This window comes from Saimiri boliviensis, chromosome 8 (assembly GCF_048565385.1).
Source record: "Saimiri boliviensis isolate mSaiBol1 chromosome 8, mSaiBol1.pri, whole genome shotgun sequence".
NCBI lineage: Eukaryota > Metazoa > Chordata > Mammalia > Primates > Cebidae > Saimiri > Saimiri boliviensis.
In genome coordinates this window covers 113826422-113848135 of record NC_133456.1, presented here as the reverse complement: position 1 = coordinate 113848135, position 21714 = coordinate 113826422, and the positions used below count along the sequence as shown (strand labels likewise).

At 40.2% G+C, this 21714-nt stretch overlaps 1 protein-coding gene across 9 annotated transcripts in view; it reads right to left on the bottom strand.

Moving 5' to 3' along the window:
* The window catches only part of SFMBT2 (Scm like with four mbt domains 2), a 297168-nt gene that overhangs the window by 63540 nt on the left and 211914 nt on the right, over nucleotides 1-21714 (bottom strand). For all 9 annotated transcript variants that reach the window (XM_074405073.1, XM_074405075.1, XM_074405074.1 and 6 more), the window contains 2 exons: nucleotides 20885-21032; nucleotides 4251-4333 (listed from right to left, as the gene is read on the bottom strand). In XM_074405073.1, coding sequence (XP_074261174.1) covers nucleotides 4251-4333; nucleotides 20885-21032 — 231 coding nt within the window. The remainder of the gene's footprint in view (nucleotides 1-4250; nucleotides 4334-20884; nucleotides 21033-21714) is intronic.

Below are 21714 nucleotides of genomic sequence, written 5' to 3'. Positions count from 1 at the left end.
AGAATATTTTCCTTTGTATCTACAGTTCTTAAACTTTAGGATCAGAACCCCCTTGAAAATCTTTTAGAAATACAAGCTTCTGGGCTTCTCTCTAAAGTTTCTGATTCAGTTGATTGTAGGTGGAGCCAGAGAATGTGTATTTCTTTATTTTACTTTATTTTATTATTTTTTTTATTGCATTTTAGGTTTTGGGGTACATGTGATGAACATGCAAGATTATTACTGGGTATATATCCAAAGGATTATAAATCATTCTACTACGAGAATGTGTATTTCTGACAAGTGCCCAGGTGATAACTGAGGCTGCTGGTCTCATGGCCGCACTTTTAAGAACCACTGCTTTACGTCACGCTTAGTTACAATGGGGGATTGAAAATACTTGTAAATCCAACACCTATGTCATGATGGGTTTAGACTATGCTTGGTTTAGTCTGTGTTGATTATCTTTTCTACTGAGAATGAGGCTGATTTTCCCATTTGTCTTGAGCAATATGTGAATTAAACAATGGATATTTTAAATGTTATATTGTGGAGACTCTAGATTATGTTACATTCCTACCAAGAGTGTCAACTTTTCTATTTTAGCAAGCAATCATCTTGGTTAGACTGAAACTTCAGACTGTCTCTTAAGAAGCAGCTCCAATTTCAATTGAGTTCAGCTTTCCTAGGCTGCTTGGAGTCTTCCTGGCACCTACATGATTCAGGGATCACCCCAAAAACCTAGACAGAATTTACACATAGAATTTGGGGTCCTGACTCTCCCCTGTCTTAGTCTCCCCTCACTTTCCAGGATTGGTGGTTGATCAAATTTTGTAATGTGGTTCATCAGGCGAGAGAGACCGTGAATTTTATGTCACTCTATAAGTTATCCCACATGCTGTCAACTGTGGCTGCCCTGAGGTAAAAGTCTGAAAAAAATGGGACAATTCCCCCATGCTATTCCCTTCTTCCAATATCCTGTTCCCTTAGAAATATCCCTGCTTTTGTTCATGTTCCACTACCCCCAAATAGTGATTTTGGGTCCTACGTACAGACTTTAAAGCTGCTCTATGTGCATGCAGAAGGGTTGATTCAGTCTGAGCTTATTCGGCCAATAGTGAAAACATTATTTTAAAATAAATATGAAAATTTCCCAAATTGCCAACTACTATAAATTGTCATCAGACATGTTACAATACTCTGGATCTATATATTTATAGATACCAAGATAAACAGGTTCCTCTAAGTAACAGAGACTGCTACTTTTTGTGACTAGCGGAAATAAATCAAGGTAATTCACATTTATATGTCTTTTTCTAAAACTTAATTTGAAAAACACAATTATATCTTTATGTAACCTGAAAAAAAAAGTGATCCAATGCATGTTAAGAAATCAACTGGCTCCATGCCTTTATGTTTCTTTGGAAATAGGAATCAGAGATCTTCTAGTTGGGCTATGTGTTTCTGCAAGTCACTCTGCCTCACCGTGGCTATTATGTATTGAGCTTCCTTCTGAAAATACAACTCCATCGGCCACTTGAAAGCCTCTAAATAAGTTAAAATGCATTTTATCCTTCTTAACAAGGGAATGCTACAACCACATAACCTATTTTCATTTCAGTCCATCGCATGAGGGTAATTTATAAAGGATCAATAGCAAAACTGTTACCTGTGAGTTTATTTACCAAGCATTTTACTGTGTCGATCCCTTTCATAACAGCCTCTGTTAAACATCTCTGGGGAAATGTCTTCCATGCATCCAATTCCACACTAGCTCTCCTCTAATACACAGGAGATGTGTGATTAAAAAATGAAGTCGTAATATGCATTCCATTAAGGAGCACTTGTAGCAAGCTAACAAATTCAGCAAAGCACCACCAATGCAATGCATACATCAACAATCCTGTCTATTACATAAACAGAGCGACAGTCCTATTACATAAATGGAGCACCAGAAACAAAGGCATTCCTACACCCACAAATTCATCCAAACAGAGAGCACCTTGGTAGCCAAATCCCAGAAACTCAGAAGCCACCTGGGAATGTGGTGCCTTGCTCTACCATTCAAACCCATGTGGACAACTCCTGGCTGTGCATGGGAAGACAGGACTGATAAAAAGAAGCTATAGTGGGACTCTGTTGTCATAGAAGAAATCACTCTTTAAATATAGAATGAAAGGAAGAGACAAGGCTTTTCTTCCAAAGGCTAATGATCCGGGGAAGGAATATTTCTCTTTGTACCCTGTCAGGTACAAAGCACAATCTCAAAAGGGTTTTAAGGTGCTACAAAATGTTTCCACGGCCCTAAATGAAAGCAGACAAGCCAGCAGATTCTGTGACCGTGACATCAATATGGTGAGAAGTCAAGACAGTGCAGGATGTCAAAGCTTTCAGAGTTCACCAGCTGTGGTCTTTGTCAGGGCACAGCTATGAAGCCAGCCCTGTCACCTAAACACACGCCACTCGGTTCTTCAAGATACAGAGAAACTACTCTTGTGCAAAGGCAACATCCTCCAGTGGCAATCCCAGGGAGAGCCGGGACTGGGAACCCCAAAAATTCGATGTGTAAATTCTGCCTAGATTTTTGCCTGCTCTGTGGATCATGTAGGTGCCAGGCAGATTCCAAGAAACCTAGATAAGGCGAGAACTCAACTGAGATTTGAGCTATTTCTCAAGGTGGTTCAATCATAGAAGGATCCTGGATTTCCAACCTTGCTGCTCACGTGCTTCTGTACTTAGAAGTACGAGCTGACCCATTCAGCAACCTACTGAATCCTCCAAAATCTGATTTTGACTTACGCTGACTTCTGAACTTCTGCCTATTCAGCCACTCTTTTCTCGCTTCATTTTTCATATTGTCATGTGGAGTGTGCAGTGACGGGGCAGTGGGAATGAACCTGCAGCTCCAGGAGGGCGTGCTCAGCAAACAAGCCTCTGACCGGCACGTGCTTGGCACTGCTGTTACAGATCTCAATTAAAAGGAGACTATAATCTTTTTGTCTTAACATAAATTAACTTTCCTAACTCAAAGTACATTGAACACAGTAGACTATACATGTAAGCCTAATTCTTAAAACAGAGGTAAATGATGTCTCTACCCACGATGCCTAGGGTTGATGAATTATTGATAATTTTGTAAACTACAGTCATCAGGCACTGCATAGTGACATTTCAGTCAATGAGGAACTGTGCATACAATGGTGGTCCCGTACAATTACATGGTTATGCCACATAACCTAGGCTATGTGGTATAAGCTATTCCATTCAGGCTGTGGATGGATCTCAAAGCTGTATGTAGGATAGGCTATGCCATCTAGGCCTGTGTAGGTACAAGGTACACTCTATGACATTCACACAACAATGAAGTGGCCTGATGATGCATTTCTCAGAATATACCCCCATCGTTAAGCAACGCGTGACTGTAGTTTATAAAATGACCTCCTATAATGCTGTAAGTACATGCATGTGCACACACACACACATGCTCATTGCTACTTTATGTGTCACAAAAGTCCTATTACTATGTTCCAGTAAGCACTATATGAACAGGTAGTAGCTTAAAGTAAGCAAAGCACACAACTTACTAGCACCTTACTGGACATCAAAGAAAGTACTAAAGCCATCAAAATAAGTAAGACTGTATTTTAACACTAGGCCTCAGGAGCAAAGACGCTCCTCTCCATGGGCTCGTGGATAAGACGCTACACACCAAGTGTCCCTCTAACGGGCACAGGCGGCCAGCCATCCACCAAAATGTGTCCTCTTTCCCCCAGAGTCCAGAATCACAGCTGAGCAGCAAACCCAGGCAGGACCCACTTCCTGGCCTCACCTGTGAACTGCTGCAGCCAAGTGAGGAGCTCCCAGCAGTAGAAAGGAAAGAGCAGAAACATACGCTGCTATCAGGCTGCGGTCTTTAGAACCAGCGACACCTTCTCCTTCATCTCTTTTCCTTCTGCTGGCTAGGTTACTCACCGTGATGAGAACCACCTACTGATCAGGAAAACCCTGGGCTCTTCCGTAAGTGAGACTTGGCCGTCACCCTTTAGCATGTTCCAGCCACTGTGCATTTATTAGTCAATTTGTTGGCTCAGACCAGCACCACCCTAGCAAATGTATAACCCGAAAGCAGGGCTTTCCAAAAACTACATTTTGTAGTTCTCCAGTGCATGGTAATACTCCAAACTTGCTTCACCAATATAAAGCAACTTATGAAACTTAAGATAAACAAAATCTATGATTTGTTAAAATTAGGTAAGAGAGAAGCTTCTTACATTTCGGAAGCAGAAGGGAGGGGCTTCCTGCGCCCCATGCTGCTTGTGATAATCTGCCCAGTCGAAGTCCTGGCCAGAGTAACCTGTGAATGACAAAACACAGATAAAAGAGCATAAATTAAGCAAAATACCAGACTGAGCAAAATCAGAAGGGGTGTAAGTTTAGGCTACCAAAAGATAATGCCGTCTGATGCCTAACAGTATTTCAGATTCCAGAAGCTCAGACGAAATATTTTGGAAAAAATAAAGTACTCAACACAGGTAAAAACAGAACAAAACCAAACCAAACCAAAAAAACATCATGACTGTAACACAGTATCTGAAGCCAGGTGAAGAACGGTGGAACTTACCTGCAGCAGCTCCTGCCAGTGGGGGGGATTTGCCATAAGGGAGAAGAGCTAAGCCAGGATATGACATGAAACACACGCTCACCACTCACTGTGCAGAAATAGATAATGACATCTCCCTTCATGGGAAAGCTGAGTTCATGGGAGCTTACTTTTCAGTGTCTTTATGGAAAACGTGAGGTTGTATTGGGGAAAACTAAACAAAACAAAACAGTACCAGGGAGGACTTTTGGAAAAGTAGCAGAAGGTAGAGAAGCGGGCAGCCAAGAGTAGAGCGCTTGGAGAGAAAGCCCCCAGAGAAATGAGGGAAGCGGAGGAAGGCAGACGTCGCCCTGGAGAGGCCCTGCTGAGGCTGAAGGAGCCTCAGACCTGCGGGAGGCAGGCCTCTGCTGGAAGCTCTGGGGGTAGTTTGCAAATACTGCAAAAGGCATCTGAACAAAACTGTTGATACACACTGAATGTAACCAAACACGGAGCCCACTAAGGTAGCTTTTTCCGTTCTTTCTTTATATTTACTTGATTTGGAGGGAGGAAGACGCAACTATATAAATGTCCATCACGACCACAGCAAGACAGGAGAATAAGTGAGAGAAAAGAGGTCTGAATTATACACAAGAGAGGCATAACCCAGGGAGGAAAATGCCTCTTAATGGGAGTCTGCTCGGCAAAATCAAACCAAGGAACAGACAAGGAAAAGAGAGTGAAGTGTTAAGATCTTTCAGTAAACAAGCAAAGGAAATACACAGTCCAACTGTGAGTAACTGAAGTATGTAAACGTCCCTCGTATTTTTATTTACAGTGCTCTCTATTGGTTGAAACCTACGTAAAGTAAATCTATAGGTGATTTCTTATGTTTTTTATCCAAATCCTTCAGTTTCTTTTCCCCATATTATCACAGATTGTACGAGTGCAAATTATTTGTTTATTTATTTTTTGAGACAGAGTCTCACTCTGTTGCCCTGGCTAGAGGGCAGTGGCACGATCTCAGCTCACTGCAACCATCCCGGTGAAATCCAACAGGATTTCACCATGTTGGTCAGGATGGTCTCCAACTCCTCACCTCACGATCAGCCCGCCCTGGCCTCCCAAAGTGCTGGGATTACAGGTGTAAGCCACCACGGCCAGCCTGGAAATTCTTTATTAAAGAAACTCAACATACTAAAGATACTAGTTGCTTCCACTTACATTCCTGAGCAAAAAAATAGGAATTATTTTCATTAAGAAGCTCAATATATCCTATTTTTTTTTTAAGATGGGAGGGTTAGGGTTAACCAAAAAAGCATCTGTCCTTCTCTGGTCCCAGAGACTGACCCGTGACCTCCCTATATCCTCTTGACCATCAGTGGCAGGTCGCCTTCTTTCTTAAGACAGCTGTTTCATTCTATAAAGACTGACAATTCTTTCCAGCCACTTTCAAAGAGGTTTTTTTGAGTTCTCCCACCTGCCCTTTCTCCTGCCCTTCTCTCCAAAGCTCCCCTCCAGCTAAAGGGCTCTTGCCTCAGAGGTTCCTGGACAGGACCAAAGCCAACCTTTTTCTGAACCTTTTTAAACATAACGAAACACATCTCACAAACAAGGTAATATAATGTGAGTTTCTCTACAGTTAAGAAAGCTCTCCACGTTGTGCACAGTTTCTCTGGAGAAGTCTGGATCAGAGCCTCACATTACTGTAGAAGAATTCGCCTCAAGACATGTCAAACAGAGAAGTGTCCTAACAAGACAAAGGGCCCAGAACTAGAGAACAGCGTATCTGGGTTTAAGACCCAGCTCTGCTAGTAATGGGATGGACCCAGGAATAAGTAGATTAAATCTGCTGTGCCCACTTTCCTCATCCACAAGTTCACAAAATAAAGAGAAAAGCATCCGGGCGTGATGGCTAATGCCTGTAATCCCAGCACTTTGCAAGCCCGAGGTAGGCAGATCATGAGGTCAGGAGTTTGAGACCAGCCTGACCAACACTGTGAAAATCCATCTCTACTAAAAATACAAAAATTAGCCGGGCATGGTGGCGTATTCCTGTGATCCCAGCTACTCAGGAGGTTGACGCAGGAGAATTGCTTGAACCTGGGAGGCAGAAGTTGTAGTGAGCCGAGATCGTGCTACTGCACTCCAGCCTGGGAGACAGAGCGAAACTCTGTCTCAAAAAATAAATAAATAGAAAAGCTTTTAGGTCCCTCTGCTATTGCATTCTATGACTCAGACCCACCATTACTAATTATTTTACTTTTGCTACTGAGAACTTTTTTTCCCCAACTCTCCGTGGTTAATTCCCTTCTCTGCTCCTAGAAGAAACGCGTCATGCGGCTGGATGAAGAGCAGTTACCTAACAAGGCATTCCTCTAAGAAGACCTCAAGACTCCATCCGTGAAGACAACTCTCTGTAACACAATGATCCCATCTGTCTGGGGTTTTGGAAGAGGGACTTTGTTAAAGTCAAGATCTCCAACTTGGAAGTCACTGCTATTCCCTACACAGAGACATTAAGCTGGGCTTTCTATAGCTAACTTGTAATGAGCATCAACCCATCCTATAAAATGTCATGTCCCCTGTTTTCTTGGACCTACATTCAAGCCTTCCATGTATTCATCCAGTTCTCCACACTCTGTCTGTGGAGAGCCATTTCTAATCTGATCATTTCTAGGTAAAACCAAGTCTTGCTGTGTATGTTCAACGCAACAGTTAATTTTTCTGCCTCTAGAACACACTCGTTTCCTTGACATTCAAACAGCTAAGACTCCTCCTTCCCCTCCTCCTCCTGTTCGGGACCTTTACTCACTTCATCACTTAAAATTCTTTTTCTTTGGGCTGATAATGAGCTCTCTTTGTCAGGCAGTTTTGTGACAGCTCAGAAAATAACTGTGACATAAAAACAAATTGCTGTGGATTGTGTAATGGAGACGACAGGGTCAATTATACTCATTAATCAACAAAGACAGAACAAAAAGTACTAAGGCTTAACTGTGGCCAGGAAAACATGTTTTAAACCTGGAGGGAGGGAGGAAAATAGCAGAGGGGAGAAGAAAATGAAAGAAAATAAAACCCCTTAGGCAATTAAAATTTGCAGCAAGCTGCCCTGAGAGACTGTTGAACTACAACCATTAGATTTATTTAAGCTTTTATTAGTGTTTATTCTGAATGAAGTTCCAACCCTTACAGGTCCAGAAGGGAAGAGGTTCATGAGCCATTTCCCTCAGATACAAATTAATTGACATAAAACAGCTCTATTTGCACACATTATTATTGGCAGTGCACATGGATAATTCTTTGGAAAAACTATTTGGCCATAAAAAAGTTCCTGCCCTTTGACAAATCCATTTCGTTTCTGGGAACCCATTCCATAAAAATGACCCCAAGAACTGAAAAAGGTGTTGTACATGAAGATGCTTATGGCATTATGATAATTGGTAATACTGGAGGGAAAAAAAATGAAAAAAAACTTCTGTTTAGTAACAGGAAATGACATGAGACTTTGCCAACTATGTGGAATGCCACACAGGCATGAAACTTCACGTAGTTAAAAAAATCATAAAAAATAACCGCTATAGCTTTAGATGAAAAGACTGCTATAAATATATGCAGAATTATTACATTTGTATAAAAACATGGAAAGATGAAGACCAGAGAAAATGCACAAAAAACTTAATAATAAATATTACAATAATTGTTTGGTGGTAGGACTCTTGGCTACTTACTCTCTTCTTTGACATCTTTGTATTTTTAAGTTTTCAACAGTGATATATTAATAAAAAATTATTTTAAAACATAGAATCTTTGCTCTATTTTAAATGATAATTAAGGCATTGGTTGATCAACCCAGAGTCTATTCAGCACATGGAATACACCGTGACTGCCTCCCCTCAGCCTTCCGCCAGCTTTACATTTGCCACTAGAATCCTGACTTTATCCAGTTCCTGGAGGAAGTGAATTAGGACAATCTTCAGACACTCATGGTGGGTATACGCCCCTTTCGGGAGGCTTAAGACAGGGGTGGGGGAAGGGTTTACAGAAAAAAAATTCTCTAACAAAAAAGATACGCAGGAATAAAAACTCTTCCATCCTGGGTGGCTATGAAAAAACACATAGACAATCTTACTAAAAAACATAGACAATCTTACTAAAAAACAAGAATAGCAAAAGAATACCATGTTTGCTATTCTGGCTGGCAAAATGAAAAACAACACTAAGAATCCACCATTCTAAAGGCTCTTAGAAAGCAGGTACTCTTACGTGTTTGTGGTTGGAGTGTAACTTTAAAAACCTACCATCGATGTCAGTTTGGTAACCTGTCAAAATCCTCAGGAGTGTGTCTACCCTCCAGCCCAGCCATGAGTTCATGCATACACTCACTCATTCAAAACTCCTGCCCAGCTGCTGGGTGCAGGGCAAGGGAACCAAACCGCCAAAATCCTAAGTCTCCAAGCTTACATTTCAGGGAATAGAGACAGATAAGCTGCAAATCTAAAAAGTCAGATGCTCACAGGTGTCATAGAGAAAGTGGGCAGGGCACATAAGGAGAGCTGCCCTTGCACGCAGAGCTCAGGGAGGCCTCAATGAGAAGAGGAGTGCTGGGCAAAAAGTGTGGAGGAGCTGAGAAAGCCAGGCATGTGGCAATCCAGAGGCAGAGACTGCAGGGCCAGGGACCTGCAACTGCAGAAGCCCAGGGGTGAGTCTGGATGGTTCCAGGGTCATCAAGAAGGACTATGGGGCCAGAGCAGATAGGCAGGTGTGACCGGAGCAGGAATTCCATTCTGAAGACGACAACGGCACAAACATTTTACATACAACAGTGAATTAAAAACAAGAAACAGCACTTTGGGAGGCCAAGGTGGGTAGATCATGAAGTCAAGAGATCGAGACCATCCTGGCCAATGTGGGGAAACCCCGTCTCTACTAAAAATACAGAAATTAGCTGGGGGTGGTGGCACACGCCTGTCGTCCCAGTTACAGAGGAGGCTGAGGCAGGAGAATCACTTGAACCAGGGAGGCGGGGGCTGCCGTGAGCTGAGATCGTGTCGCTGCACTACAGCCAGCCTGGCATCAACAACAACAACAACAACAAAGAAAGAAGAAACAGGAACAATGGGGAAATGTTTAAATAAACTACCTACAAATCATGGGCCTCTCCATGGTCACTTAGGAATTAGTATTTTGGCATGACACAACTTAATAAATAAGGAGCAATACCCAATGTACAAAACAGTGGATTCAAAATGATTAAACAGATATATAAAGTTGCATATCTAAGGAAACAAATGGGAAGGAATATATACCCAAGATTATTTCATCAGGATAGGATTATTGTAACAAATATATCTTCAGACTTTTCTACTTTCTCAAAATGTTAATGAATGAGTATGAATAAATCTGTTATTTTAAAAACTCTGAAGTCCTGTAAAGCAGTAACACTTTCTAAAGGAAATGCACTTATTCAAGCACCTTTCACTTGAGTCTCCAGTTTGCCCACTCTGCTTAGTTGCCGATAAGGATGGACAAGGTTCCAGCGACTGCCAGGAGTAACAGACACACAGCCTGACACCGATAACACAGGAAGGTAAAAGCAAGGATGGAGGCAAACTCAGAGAGAGGAAAGGAGGCTCTGAGAGGGAACAGCTCCATAGAGAGATCTTCCTCACCCCAGAGAATGTTTACTCTATTAAATGTTAGAAGAACATGTGTAAATAGCAAGCTTATTTAGCTTTCAGTTCAACCTCCCTTGGAAAAGTGATACAATCATCTTCAAAGTCAGCAAATACCAGGACCCAGATATGTGCACAAATGTGGATGCAACAGAAGCTAAGTTCTAAGAACAGGTTCTCAGTCCTTTCCCAGAAAGTTTCAGGACTCACAGAGCAGCACTTTGGGGCATTTTTGCAATGCTTTACTCTTCTGATTGAAAGCTGATCTTTCTCCTTTCAAGCCCAAGTTTTTATTGTTTTTGAAGCAACCAACATTCCTTGAACACCCACTAAAGCCACATGCTCTGTGGCATTCCTTTAGGGAATGAATGTCCCATGGCCCAGGCAGGGAGGCAAGACTGCACAGACCTCAGCTGGCAGAACTGTCCTGGGAGCCAGTCTGTCTATTCCAGAGCATGACTTGCTCAATATTGCCTCCATCTGTTTCACAAAGGAGTTTCTTCTGTGCATTGCAGACTGACAGGCAAGACAGCAAAAACAGCAGTGACTGACTAAAGCATCTGTTCTTGTCCATGCTGTTTGATAAAAAACTACAACCTCCCTCTTGAAATCTTCTAGCTACATCCATATTCTTGGGTGATGTTCAATTTTAAGCCCTCCTTGATGCTGATCTTTAAAAGTAACACTTTCATTCATTCCCGACTGAATTATTCTGTTTTTATATTCATGGAACAGTGCAGGAAAAACACAGAAAATAAGGAACAAGAAAATAAACAAGACAATTAGCATAAGCCCTAGCCATACCACGGCCTCCTTATCTTTTAAAACGTTACATTGAGAAGTACTTAATCTTGGTCATGGCATGACACTTAATATACTTCTCTGCTGAGGGAATGTCCTACATGTTATTTTGAATTATAAGCATAATGTTAGGGGACACTGGTATGTGCCCAGGATGGGGTCTAACATCATATAAATATCAGCTGTAAATGGTAAAAACATCTTACAGATCCTGAAGACTGAAGTGAATTAAGGGTAAATGTGAAAGATTCTTAAGTTTTCAACAATCAGAAATATGTTCAGATATTAAAAATGACCCAGAGTTTTACTCTCCCGACTCTTTTTAATCAAAAGTGACCTTTTGTTCAAGAATGAATCAGAAAGCTAGAAATGAGACTTGCTTCCAAGTCCAGTAGCCGGGTAAGGATGATCTGACAGTCTCCCTGTCAGATATCAAATATCAAATATCAGATGAAATACATTTTTTAAAAATTACATAGCCCAACTCAAAAGAGAAGAAAATCTCCAGACACCAAAAAAAAAAAAAAAAAAGAAAAAAAGAAAGAAAGAAACAAAGAAAGAGCCCTGAAAGCCAGAACGAGCAGCCCAGCAGCTCACAGAGAAGAGAGGACAGCCTGGCTCGAGAAAGATGAGCAGGAGGACCCGAGGCTACTTTCTTTACCTGGCCCCAGGGAGTGGCCTGGTCTATGAAAATAGAACCAGACAAACTAAGCCGACTGGATCGGAGAGGCAGCAGAGATGGGCTACCTGCCTGGGGTTCTGAAGAAGAAAAAAGGAGATCCATGAAATCCCCTAGGCCAGTAGCACACACGGATATGGGGTCCAGCTTTCCAGTTCCGTGGGACACAGACTGAGAAATTAATATCAAATTCAGCCACTCATTCCTTGAATAACTGGGGACACCTTCATGGACCAGACATTGGTTTTGGTGCTGAGGATGCAGCAGTGAACAAAAGAGATTTAAAAAAGTATCCTTGACCCTATGAGGTTTATTTCCTAATGGGCGAACAGACAGTAACAAATAAACATAGATTGAAGAGATGATTTCAACCCAGGGCATATGGAACGGCCTCATAAATAACCACCACCATTGAAATTGATTTACAATCAACAATCACAAACCACATAAGGAAACTAACCAACTCAAGGGAGGGCCAGAGAAATCGACTTTAAAGCAAAATGCCTTACCAGGAAAAAAGAGAGCATCCACCAATCTAATGATCCTGAATCTGAACACTTTAACACAGCTTCACAGCTTCTAACATGAATACCACATACAACATACCACATAGCACACACACACACCACAGACTTACCACATATACACGTCACATATTAGACACAAAGACACACACATATACCACACATACACACCTACACACACACACCACACCTACACACCATGCACAAACATATCCATCACAAAAACAAAGATGCTAGCAAATCCTCAATCTCAAAATGATATTTTAAAGTATCATTTGGAAATTTACAGAACAAACAGATAAAAACATAGTGAGGATATAGAAAATCTGAGTAATTCAATAAATAAACTTGACTTGACCAAATGATGTGATAATAAATTTGAAAATGCAGCTAAAACAGACAATACTGTAAAATACATAAATGGTTACCCTGACAAACTTATATTCACTAAAGGAAATAAATTCATACTCAGTAAAACACTTACAATATCACCAGCTCCAGATAGGTTTATAAAATAGTTTTACCAAAATTTCAAGAATCACATAAGTCGTATCTTACACAAACTGTTTTTGAGACAGTTTAGAAAGGTAGCTCGATATGACATAAATATACAAAATCAGTGGTATTCTCTTATACCAGCTGATATCCAGTAAGAAATGAAAAGAAATCCCATTCACCACAGCAAGCAGAAGGATAAGGTACTTGGGAAATATTCCAACAAAAAAGTGTAAGTTATAATAAGATAAAAGAAAAAGCAATTTTTCCGAATTAATCTACAAATTCAATACAATGCCAAAATCCAGTGGGACTACAGAACCTTACAAACTGATGCTAAAATTCATGTACAAGAATGACCTGTCAAAAACAACCAAGAAATTTTGAGAAAAAAAGAAAAAGTGACTCAATTAATAGATATCAAGACTATATTATTATAAAGTAATAGCAATTTGTTCAGGGCTATACAAACAGACTGATGAGGCAGAATAACAAAGAACAGGGTAAGAGTCACCCCCACAAAAGGATGGATCCATGACAGTGGTCCCATTATAAATCAAAGAGGAAACAGCAGACCATTTAACAAACGATGTAGAGACAAGTGTGGAAACAGAAAATGCAACTGAATTCAAGCAAGAAAAATAAAGTTTTCTTTCCTCATGCCAGTACAAAAATCAATTTCAAGTAGGTTACAGAGCTAAACATGGAAAAGTAAAACTGCAAGAGTTTCAAAGAAAACACATCAGTAGGAAGGAATTCTAAAGATATATGAACAATGGATACAGGGAAAGATGGCTGCTTGACTACATTATAATTTACTACTTCAATATGCCATAAAAAATCATTAAAAAGCAAAGAAACATGCCAGACTAGGTTATTATATGTGTGTGAAGCACACTGCTGAGAAAGGATTCATTTTAGAATATATAAACTACTTCTATGATCAACAGAAAATGGGTTAAAGAAGAAAACCACAAATGGTCAATAAGCATAGGATGCAATGCTCAACCATCCTAGTGATCAGGACCACCCAGTGAAACAAGGAGATCCACTTCACTCCCCTCAGAGGGGCCATGCTTAACCCTGGGAATATCACAAAACAGTGAGGGTAACACAAAATGGGAATGCTCAAACACCACGTTAGAAACGTAAACTGACACACCATAGAGAGTATTTGGTACTATCTATGGAATTCCAGGGATATCCCCTGAAAGCACCTCTAACACTTGGGGGCACTGTACGTAGATTTGAGGATCATTTGCAATAGGAAAAACTGGAAATCCCTTCCATGTTTACCAATAGTAATTGGAATTTTCAAATATTACAGTTTATTCATAAAGCAATCAAAATGAATAAGCTACATGCCCCAACATGGAAAAGAATCTGAAAAATGTTAATAAATAAAAAGTTACATAAAGATATGCATAGCACATTATATGTGTATATAGTTAGATATTTTGACTGTAATAAAAACAATGATACTGGTAACGCATAAACAGAGAAGCCTGCACAGTCATGTCATAAAAGTATGTAATCTTTAGGAGGATGCTCACCTTGTGGAGGATGAGGGGAGAAGGGCTAGGGGTAGAAGAGAATGGGGAGAGAGCTTCAATTCATGCAACTTCAGCAAATACCTACCCAAGTATCACCCACTGTTCTAGCTACTGAGGATGAGTGATGAGTGACTGACAAACACCCTTGCTGCTCTGGATCTTTCATTTTAGTGGGGAGATGAATGAAAAACATAAACAAGAGAGGTATGTATTACTTATTTGTGTACTGCATGATAAGGTCTGTGATATACTGCAGGGAAGGAGATGCAAATGTTGTGGGTGGCGGTTTGCTATTGATACTGAACAGGGAAGCCCAGAAAGATGACTTCAAGCAGGCAGCACTTGAGCCAAGACTGAAGCAGGTGGAGGGCATCTGCACAGAAAGAACAGCAGATGCCACATCAAGGAGGTGACAGTGAGTGGAGCAGATTGAGTGGGAGTTAGGAGAGGAGGCGGGACAGGGCAGTGGAAGCCAGCATGGCTGGTACTGTAGGCTGTTGCCACAGTCTTGATGTGGACTCTGAGTGAGGTGGAAGGTGCTGGACAGTCTGAGCAGAGAAGGGACCTGTGGTTTATGTTCTAACATGATCAATCTGATAGCAGTGGTGAGAGTCCCCTGGGTAAAATGAGGGACCACTACAGGAACTAGGCAAGACTCACTGGTGGCCTGAGCCAGGTGGTCATGAGGAGAAGCGGTGAGATTCTGAAAATGTGGACAGGAGTCCCTGATGGGTGAGGTATGGGTTGTGAGAAATAGAGGACTTAAGGATGTCTCAATCTTCATTATGCCCATAATGCTTTCATGTTTCATATTTCACTGTTGAAAAACATGAATCAAACAAGGCAGAATGTTAGCATCTGTTGAAGCAAGGTGGTAGGGCCCTGAGTGTCTGTCTTATATGTTATTTTCTGCTCCCTTTGGTATGTCTGAAACATGAGTGACCAAATGGATTAAGCTCATCAGTCAGTGTCTGAGATTTTTCTTTAGGAAAAGAGAATACCACTTAGGGTTCTTTGCTTTGTGTCTCAATAATACTTAAAATGCATCTTTACTTTCTAAATTGTATTAACAGTTTATGTGTCTATTAAATGGTCAGCCTAACAGAGGCAATTCAAAGTGCTAATGCAAGCCAATTACTTTAGCCTTTGCTCACATCTTTTACAGCAGAAAATTAAAGGCTGAACATTTTCTTCAAAAGTTCCTGGGTAGAACCTTTCCTCTACTAATTCTACAATTAATCTTTGATGTTACAACAGAAACGTTAATGAAATAATCTTAAAATAGCAAGTCATGGCTGATGACCCATACACATTTTGGCTTAGGTGATCTACTTACCTGCAGATCACTTTTCATAGTGCCTATGAAATTGACCTGCTGTTTATTGGGTTTAAACTAATTGGGTAAAATCTCCAAGGTGCTATCTTTTGCTTACCAGGAAAATGCTTACTACGTAGAAAGTCACACTGAAAAATTCCTATCCACTCTAGCTCACTTGTCCCTAAGGTGTGAGGACACTTTTTTTTTTTAAGTAGGAACAGAGTTGAAACAATGTAATAAAATATCTGTGTTCTTTGCATATCTCTTTCCTACACCACCAGAAGTCTTTTAGTCTTTTCTTCATTTCATCAGCTGCTTCCCAACTTCTTTTTGGAATTGAGCAACATATTGTAACTGTAAGCAGCACTCATGTTTTTAACAGAAATCTAGACAAGGCAATACATTCATAGAAAACATACACACAGGAAAACATCTGAAATCACTTGGCAATATGTATAATAAATCCAACATATGCTACGTGTAAACCTAAGAATTTAATTTAAACACAACAACCTTTAAAAAAAAAAAAGCTTCTACTTCCATACATTCATAAAGTGAAGAACAGTGTTTGAAACATCACAACAGCATGACTCTCAATCCTGGTGTTGAGATAAAGATGATGTGCAACCAACCACCTCAAAGGGAAACTGTGAAACGCCACTACCACAATCACCAACGCCACCTCCTCTAAGTGCTCTTTCAGTTTAATTACAAAAATAGATATATTTAACTCTCACAAGAGAGTAAGGGAGTCCATGGATGAAGCCATGACTGTCTTATAACCAAAGACCCTTGTAAAATTTTTCACCAAAATTGTAATTCTCTGCTGTGACATACTGACCGTTTGAATAATGTAAAGCCATAGCCCACTAACATGAGTTAGGTTGCTTTAGGTCCCCCAAACTCTCTAGAATTACTAAGAAGGATGAACGTTAGCAAGATATCAGCAAGACAGAACAGCAGTGAAGTGTGGATATGGCTGTGTAGAAAAAGCACTAGATTTGGAATCTTAAGGCTGGGGTTTTTTAACCAACACCTCTATACCAGGATTTGAAAAGTCATTTAATACAACTGAGCCTCCATTTCTCTAGGTATAAAATAAGTAAGGTTGTTGAAATCATCTTTAGGATCCTTTTCAGTTACAAAAACCTTCCATTTTTAATAATATATGTTTATTTTTGAATAGTACTTTTATTTAGATCCAAAAAAAGATAAAAATAGTATTGTTACACGTCATGTCTACCTTCATCCCTTATGCCATGCTCCCCACTGCTGTCACCCATACCCCAAACACCAGCAGTTATTCTCATTAGCTTCTTATGTAACTACAGAAATATGAGCACATGTTAATATATACTGTCTTGGTTCTTCTCTAACATAGCAGGTGTCATACGATACCTACTATACCATCGAGATACTACTGTCTATCTCTGAGAGCCTTCCACATCAGTTCAGAGACTTCCCTCATTCTTTTCAACAGTGGCACAGATTTCATTAGATGGATCTCCAAAGTCTACTTAACCAATATCCTACTGATAAATACTTGAATTTTTTTCACTCTTCAGCTATTATAAATAACGCTGCAAAAAATAAACTTTAATGCAGATGATCTCTACGTTATAACTTAAGGAGAAATTTCCAGAAGTGGAATTACTGAGTCACTGGGAAAATGCATCTAAAAGTTTAATGAAATCTGCCAAACTACCTTCCACATAGCTTGCACTTTTCTGCACTCCCAACGGCACTGTCTTAAAAATCTTTATTCCCCCAACTTCTCACTATATTGTGTGCACTTCTGAGCTTATTTCTTGTCCACATCCCTGTAAGTTGCTTGTCTTTTCCTTACTGGTTTACAAGTAAAAATTCTATTTCAAGAAAACATTCCTGAACTAATAATATTTACCATATTCTTGAATAATATTTGGCTGTGTCTCCACCAAAATCTCACCTTGAATTGTAACTCCCACAATTCCCACATGTCATGGGGGGAACCTGGTGGGAGGTAATTGAATCACGGGACAAGTCTTTCCCATGCTGTTCTCATAATAGTAAATAAGTCTCATAAGATCTGATGGTTTTAAAAACAGGAGTTTCCCCACATATGCTCTCTTTTTGCTTGCAGCTATCCATGTGAGATGTGGTATTCCACCATGATTTTGAGGCTAACCCAGCCACATGGAACTGTAATCCATTAAACCGCTTCTCCTATGTAAATTACCCAGTCTCAGGTATGACTACATCAGCAGCATGAAAACAGACTAATACACTGAACTAATGATATTTACTGCTTACTGAATGCTTTAATGGTTTAAAAAGAGGTATAGTTTCTCACTGGAAGGTATTAGCCACCATCACTCAATATTCTACTGATGTGTAGTAAGTATTTGTATATAATATCCATGAAGAAACATTCTTTTGAGTTTTTGAAAAGACAATTTCACTTTCAATAAGAGAAAGGAATGGTTTGGAAGAATGCATGAAGATAATTCCACCTCACCAAGTATCACAAATACTTGGATAAAAGAGAAGAAATGACCATCATAACTAAATATTAAGTATAAAAAAGCTTAAAATATAAAAATACTTAATTTTATCTCTTTGTACAGTCCTTTCATTGCATGTTTAAGAGTTCAATTATATTAATGCAAAACAATTTTACTTAGTATCATATTTTATCACAATTTTACTTAATATCACTTAATATCATAAAATTCAAGTATCCAATTAGATACATCCATTTTCCTAGTGAACTTCTAAGCTATGTCAATGATCTTTTTATGTAATTCATAGAAAATGTATTTTAAAATTCTGAAAACACTGACAAGTATGAAACCTCTGCCATAATGGAGTGATCAAGCAGCTAAAATGCTGATATAAATACTTTTCCTTTTCTTCACTCTGTGAGGAAATATTCAGCCATTAAAAAAATTCTTAAATGTAAATAGATCCTAATACTATGGAGGAATTAGAAGTCTAACCAAGTAGCATTTATATATCTAAAAAAAGTTTTCCTTCAATGACACAGGACCCATTCTCCACATACACTTCCATGAGACAAGTCCAAAGGAAGCAAAAGAAGACGGCCCACAGGGCGTTCAAACTCTACAGGACCTGCGGCTAATTCCACAGCAGGGAAGGACTTCTCACCTACGACCAATAGGTGGTTGAATACATGACTCCTGCAAGGCCATAACAGAGGGATGAGAATCCTTTGACTTTTATCATTGTAACTCTGCTGGTCACCTGAGGACTCCCACAGATGTCTCCACTGGACAGTCTTGAAAAAGTAAGTGGTGACGCGGCTCAGGATGCAAAGCCAGTGTGTACCGACAGAGAAACAAACACCAAGGCTTCCGAAGTCCTCAATGCTACCATGGGACACAGTTCCAGGACCCAAGCTCTGCCTGCAGACCTACAATCCAAGTGACCTTCGGCAAGTTATGCAAGCTTTCTGTGACTCAGGTTCTTCATGCTTCGCTTTGAGGAGCGAATGAATTAGGCATTAAAAACAGTAAGTGGTAAACAGTGTAACAGTTCTGTGGAAGTTCACTGTGTACCATTAGGCCGAATTCCACGACTACACAACTTTAACCCAAGCAGTCAACAGTTGAAATGGAAATATTCAAAAGCATCTCCTCTGTAAGGACAAATACAGGGGAAAATGAAGATGAAAGCCCGGCAGAATATAGTTATAGTGAAGTTAAGCAGGCACGGCACCATTAAATGATGCAAATAGCACAACGAGGCCACCAGGCAAGGTGGAACTTCACCTGTATGGGAACTGGATGATTTTCCCAGTAGGGTTAATGCCCCAAGCAATCCAATCCCTGACAATCTGGAAAGGTTAGTACGAAACCCCTTATTATTTCAGGTTTTCTGTTAAAATCTTCCCCAATAAGTTTACTTATTAATCTAATCTTTTTCTAATTTTCTTTTTTTTTTTTTTTTTTTTTTTTTTTGAGACAGAGTCTCACTCTATTGCCAGGCTAGAGTGCAGTGGTGCAATCCCGGCTCACTGTAACTTCCGTTTTCAGGTTTCAAGCAATTCTCCTGCCTCAGCCTCCCAAGAAGCTGGGACTACAGGCATGTACCACCATGCCCGGTTAATTTTTTGTATTTTTAGTAGAAATGAGGTTTCACCACGTTGCCCAGGATGGTCTCGATTCTTGACTTTAAGATCCATCCACCTTGGCCTCCCAAAGTGCTGGGATTACAGATGTGAGCCACCGTGCCCAGCCTCTTCTTACTATACCTTTAATATTCTTCTCTTAGTCTCACCTCTCATCTTCTTTTCTTTTCTTTCTTTCTTTTTCTTTCTTTCTTTTGAGATGGAGTCTCTCTCTGTTGCCCAGGCCGGAGTGCAGTGGCACGATCTCAGCTCACTGCAACTTCTGCCTCCCGGGTTCAAGCAATTCTCCTGTTTCAGTCTCCTAAGTAGCTGGGATTATAGGCACCCACCACCACGCCCAGCTAATTTTTGTATTTTTTTTTTTTTTAGTAGAAATGGGGTTTCACCTGTTGGCCAGGATGGTCTCGAATTCCTAACCTCATGATCCACCCGCCTTGGCCTCTCAAAGTGCTGAGATTACAGGTTTGAGCCACCATGCCTGGCCCTCACCTCTCATCTTACTGCTTTCTTCCTGAATAAACCTTAAGCCTATAGGGTACAACAAACCACACTGGTTACCTCAAAGAGTAGTACTCACTCATGATGTGGTTCTTGAATCCCAATTTAAAATTATTTTAATGCATCCTGGCTCCCAACGTAATTATTTTAAAGTATTATAGCATCTAATTGTTGGATATCTGAAAGCAAATTGACTCTGGGGAAAGCTTTGCTTACTGGAAATAAAAACTCTAAAGAAATACTTCACTAACATTGTGCTACATTTGTAAAACCACTTCTCAGACACTTTTCAAGTGTTTGACCTCAATCAGCCAGCAATGCTGCACCCTCTATGCCTGAACAGCAGCAACACCCCTGCCAATAATGCAGCAACTAATAGGGAAACTCCCATGGACAGAAGTGAGAAGCCCAAGGCCGCCCGCCCAGCTGAGGGATGGAGCTATAACTGACACCTGTGTGAAGCTGAAGAACATCCTATTTCTGCTATGTCTAAACCCTTTACAAAGCCAGCCTCCCCAGATTAATACCCTGTTTCCACTATGTCTAAACCCTTTACAAAACCAGCCTCCCCAGATTAACACAGGAATTACCTCAATGACAATCAGACACCCTCCTGAATCACCCAGACCCCGCATGCCTTCACAGAACACAAACCTTTGGGAGGAGTAAGGCTGACTCCGTTTTTAAGGCACCACTGTACTGGCAAAATCCCCAAAGAATCTGCATGGCACAGCACTGAAACTTGGCTTGGTTCAGGTCTTAGGTCATCAATAGTCACTTGAAAAAAGTGATTGTTAAAAACCTAAAAGAAAAAAAAAAAAAAGCAGGGGGGAACCAAAGGTTAATTCTTAGGCGTTACATATAATGCTAGTATAAAATACTGGCAGAGCTTCCAAAGGCAATTAATGTATTTCATCAAAATGATTTGAATACAAACTGGCATTTTCAATGTCTAAATTAATTCAGCTGATAAAAAGTTAGAATTGACCACTATGGTCCTATTATTGGAAAAATAAATATAGGATATATGGAAGTATGAGAATGAGCAAAATCAAAGACTCAGAGAATTAACCAATGGCCATAGCTTGAAGAAAAATGAACAGAGGAAGTCAGACAGGTAAACCCCAGCTTAGACAACAGCCAAGACAGGAACTGAAAAGTGAAATCGTTTATGACTGTCCATAGCCAGGATCAAACTCTTTATACCTGATTATTCAAGAATCTCCAAGGTCTGGCTTGGGGCTTTCTAGACTTATCCTACACCATATCCCTCAGAAAAACCAGAGAAGAAATCATTTACACTAAGCCTCACAGGCTACAACACCCCCAGTGCCATGTTTAAGCTATCAAAACATAGTGCATTTTCAAGGTATGTCTCATATTTCAATGCTGCTGACCTGGTTGGAATAAACAGCCCTACAACACCCCCAGTGCCATGTTTAAGCTATCAAAACACAGTGCATTTCCAAGGTGCGTCTCCTATT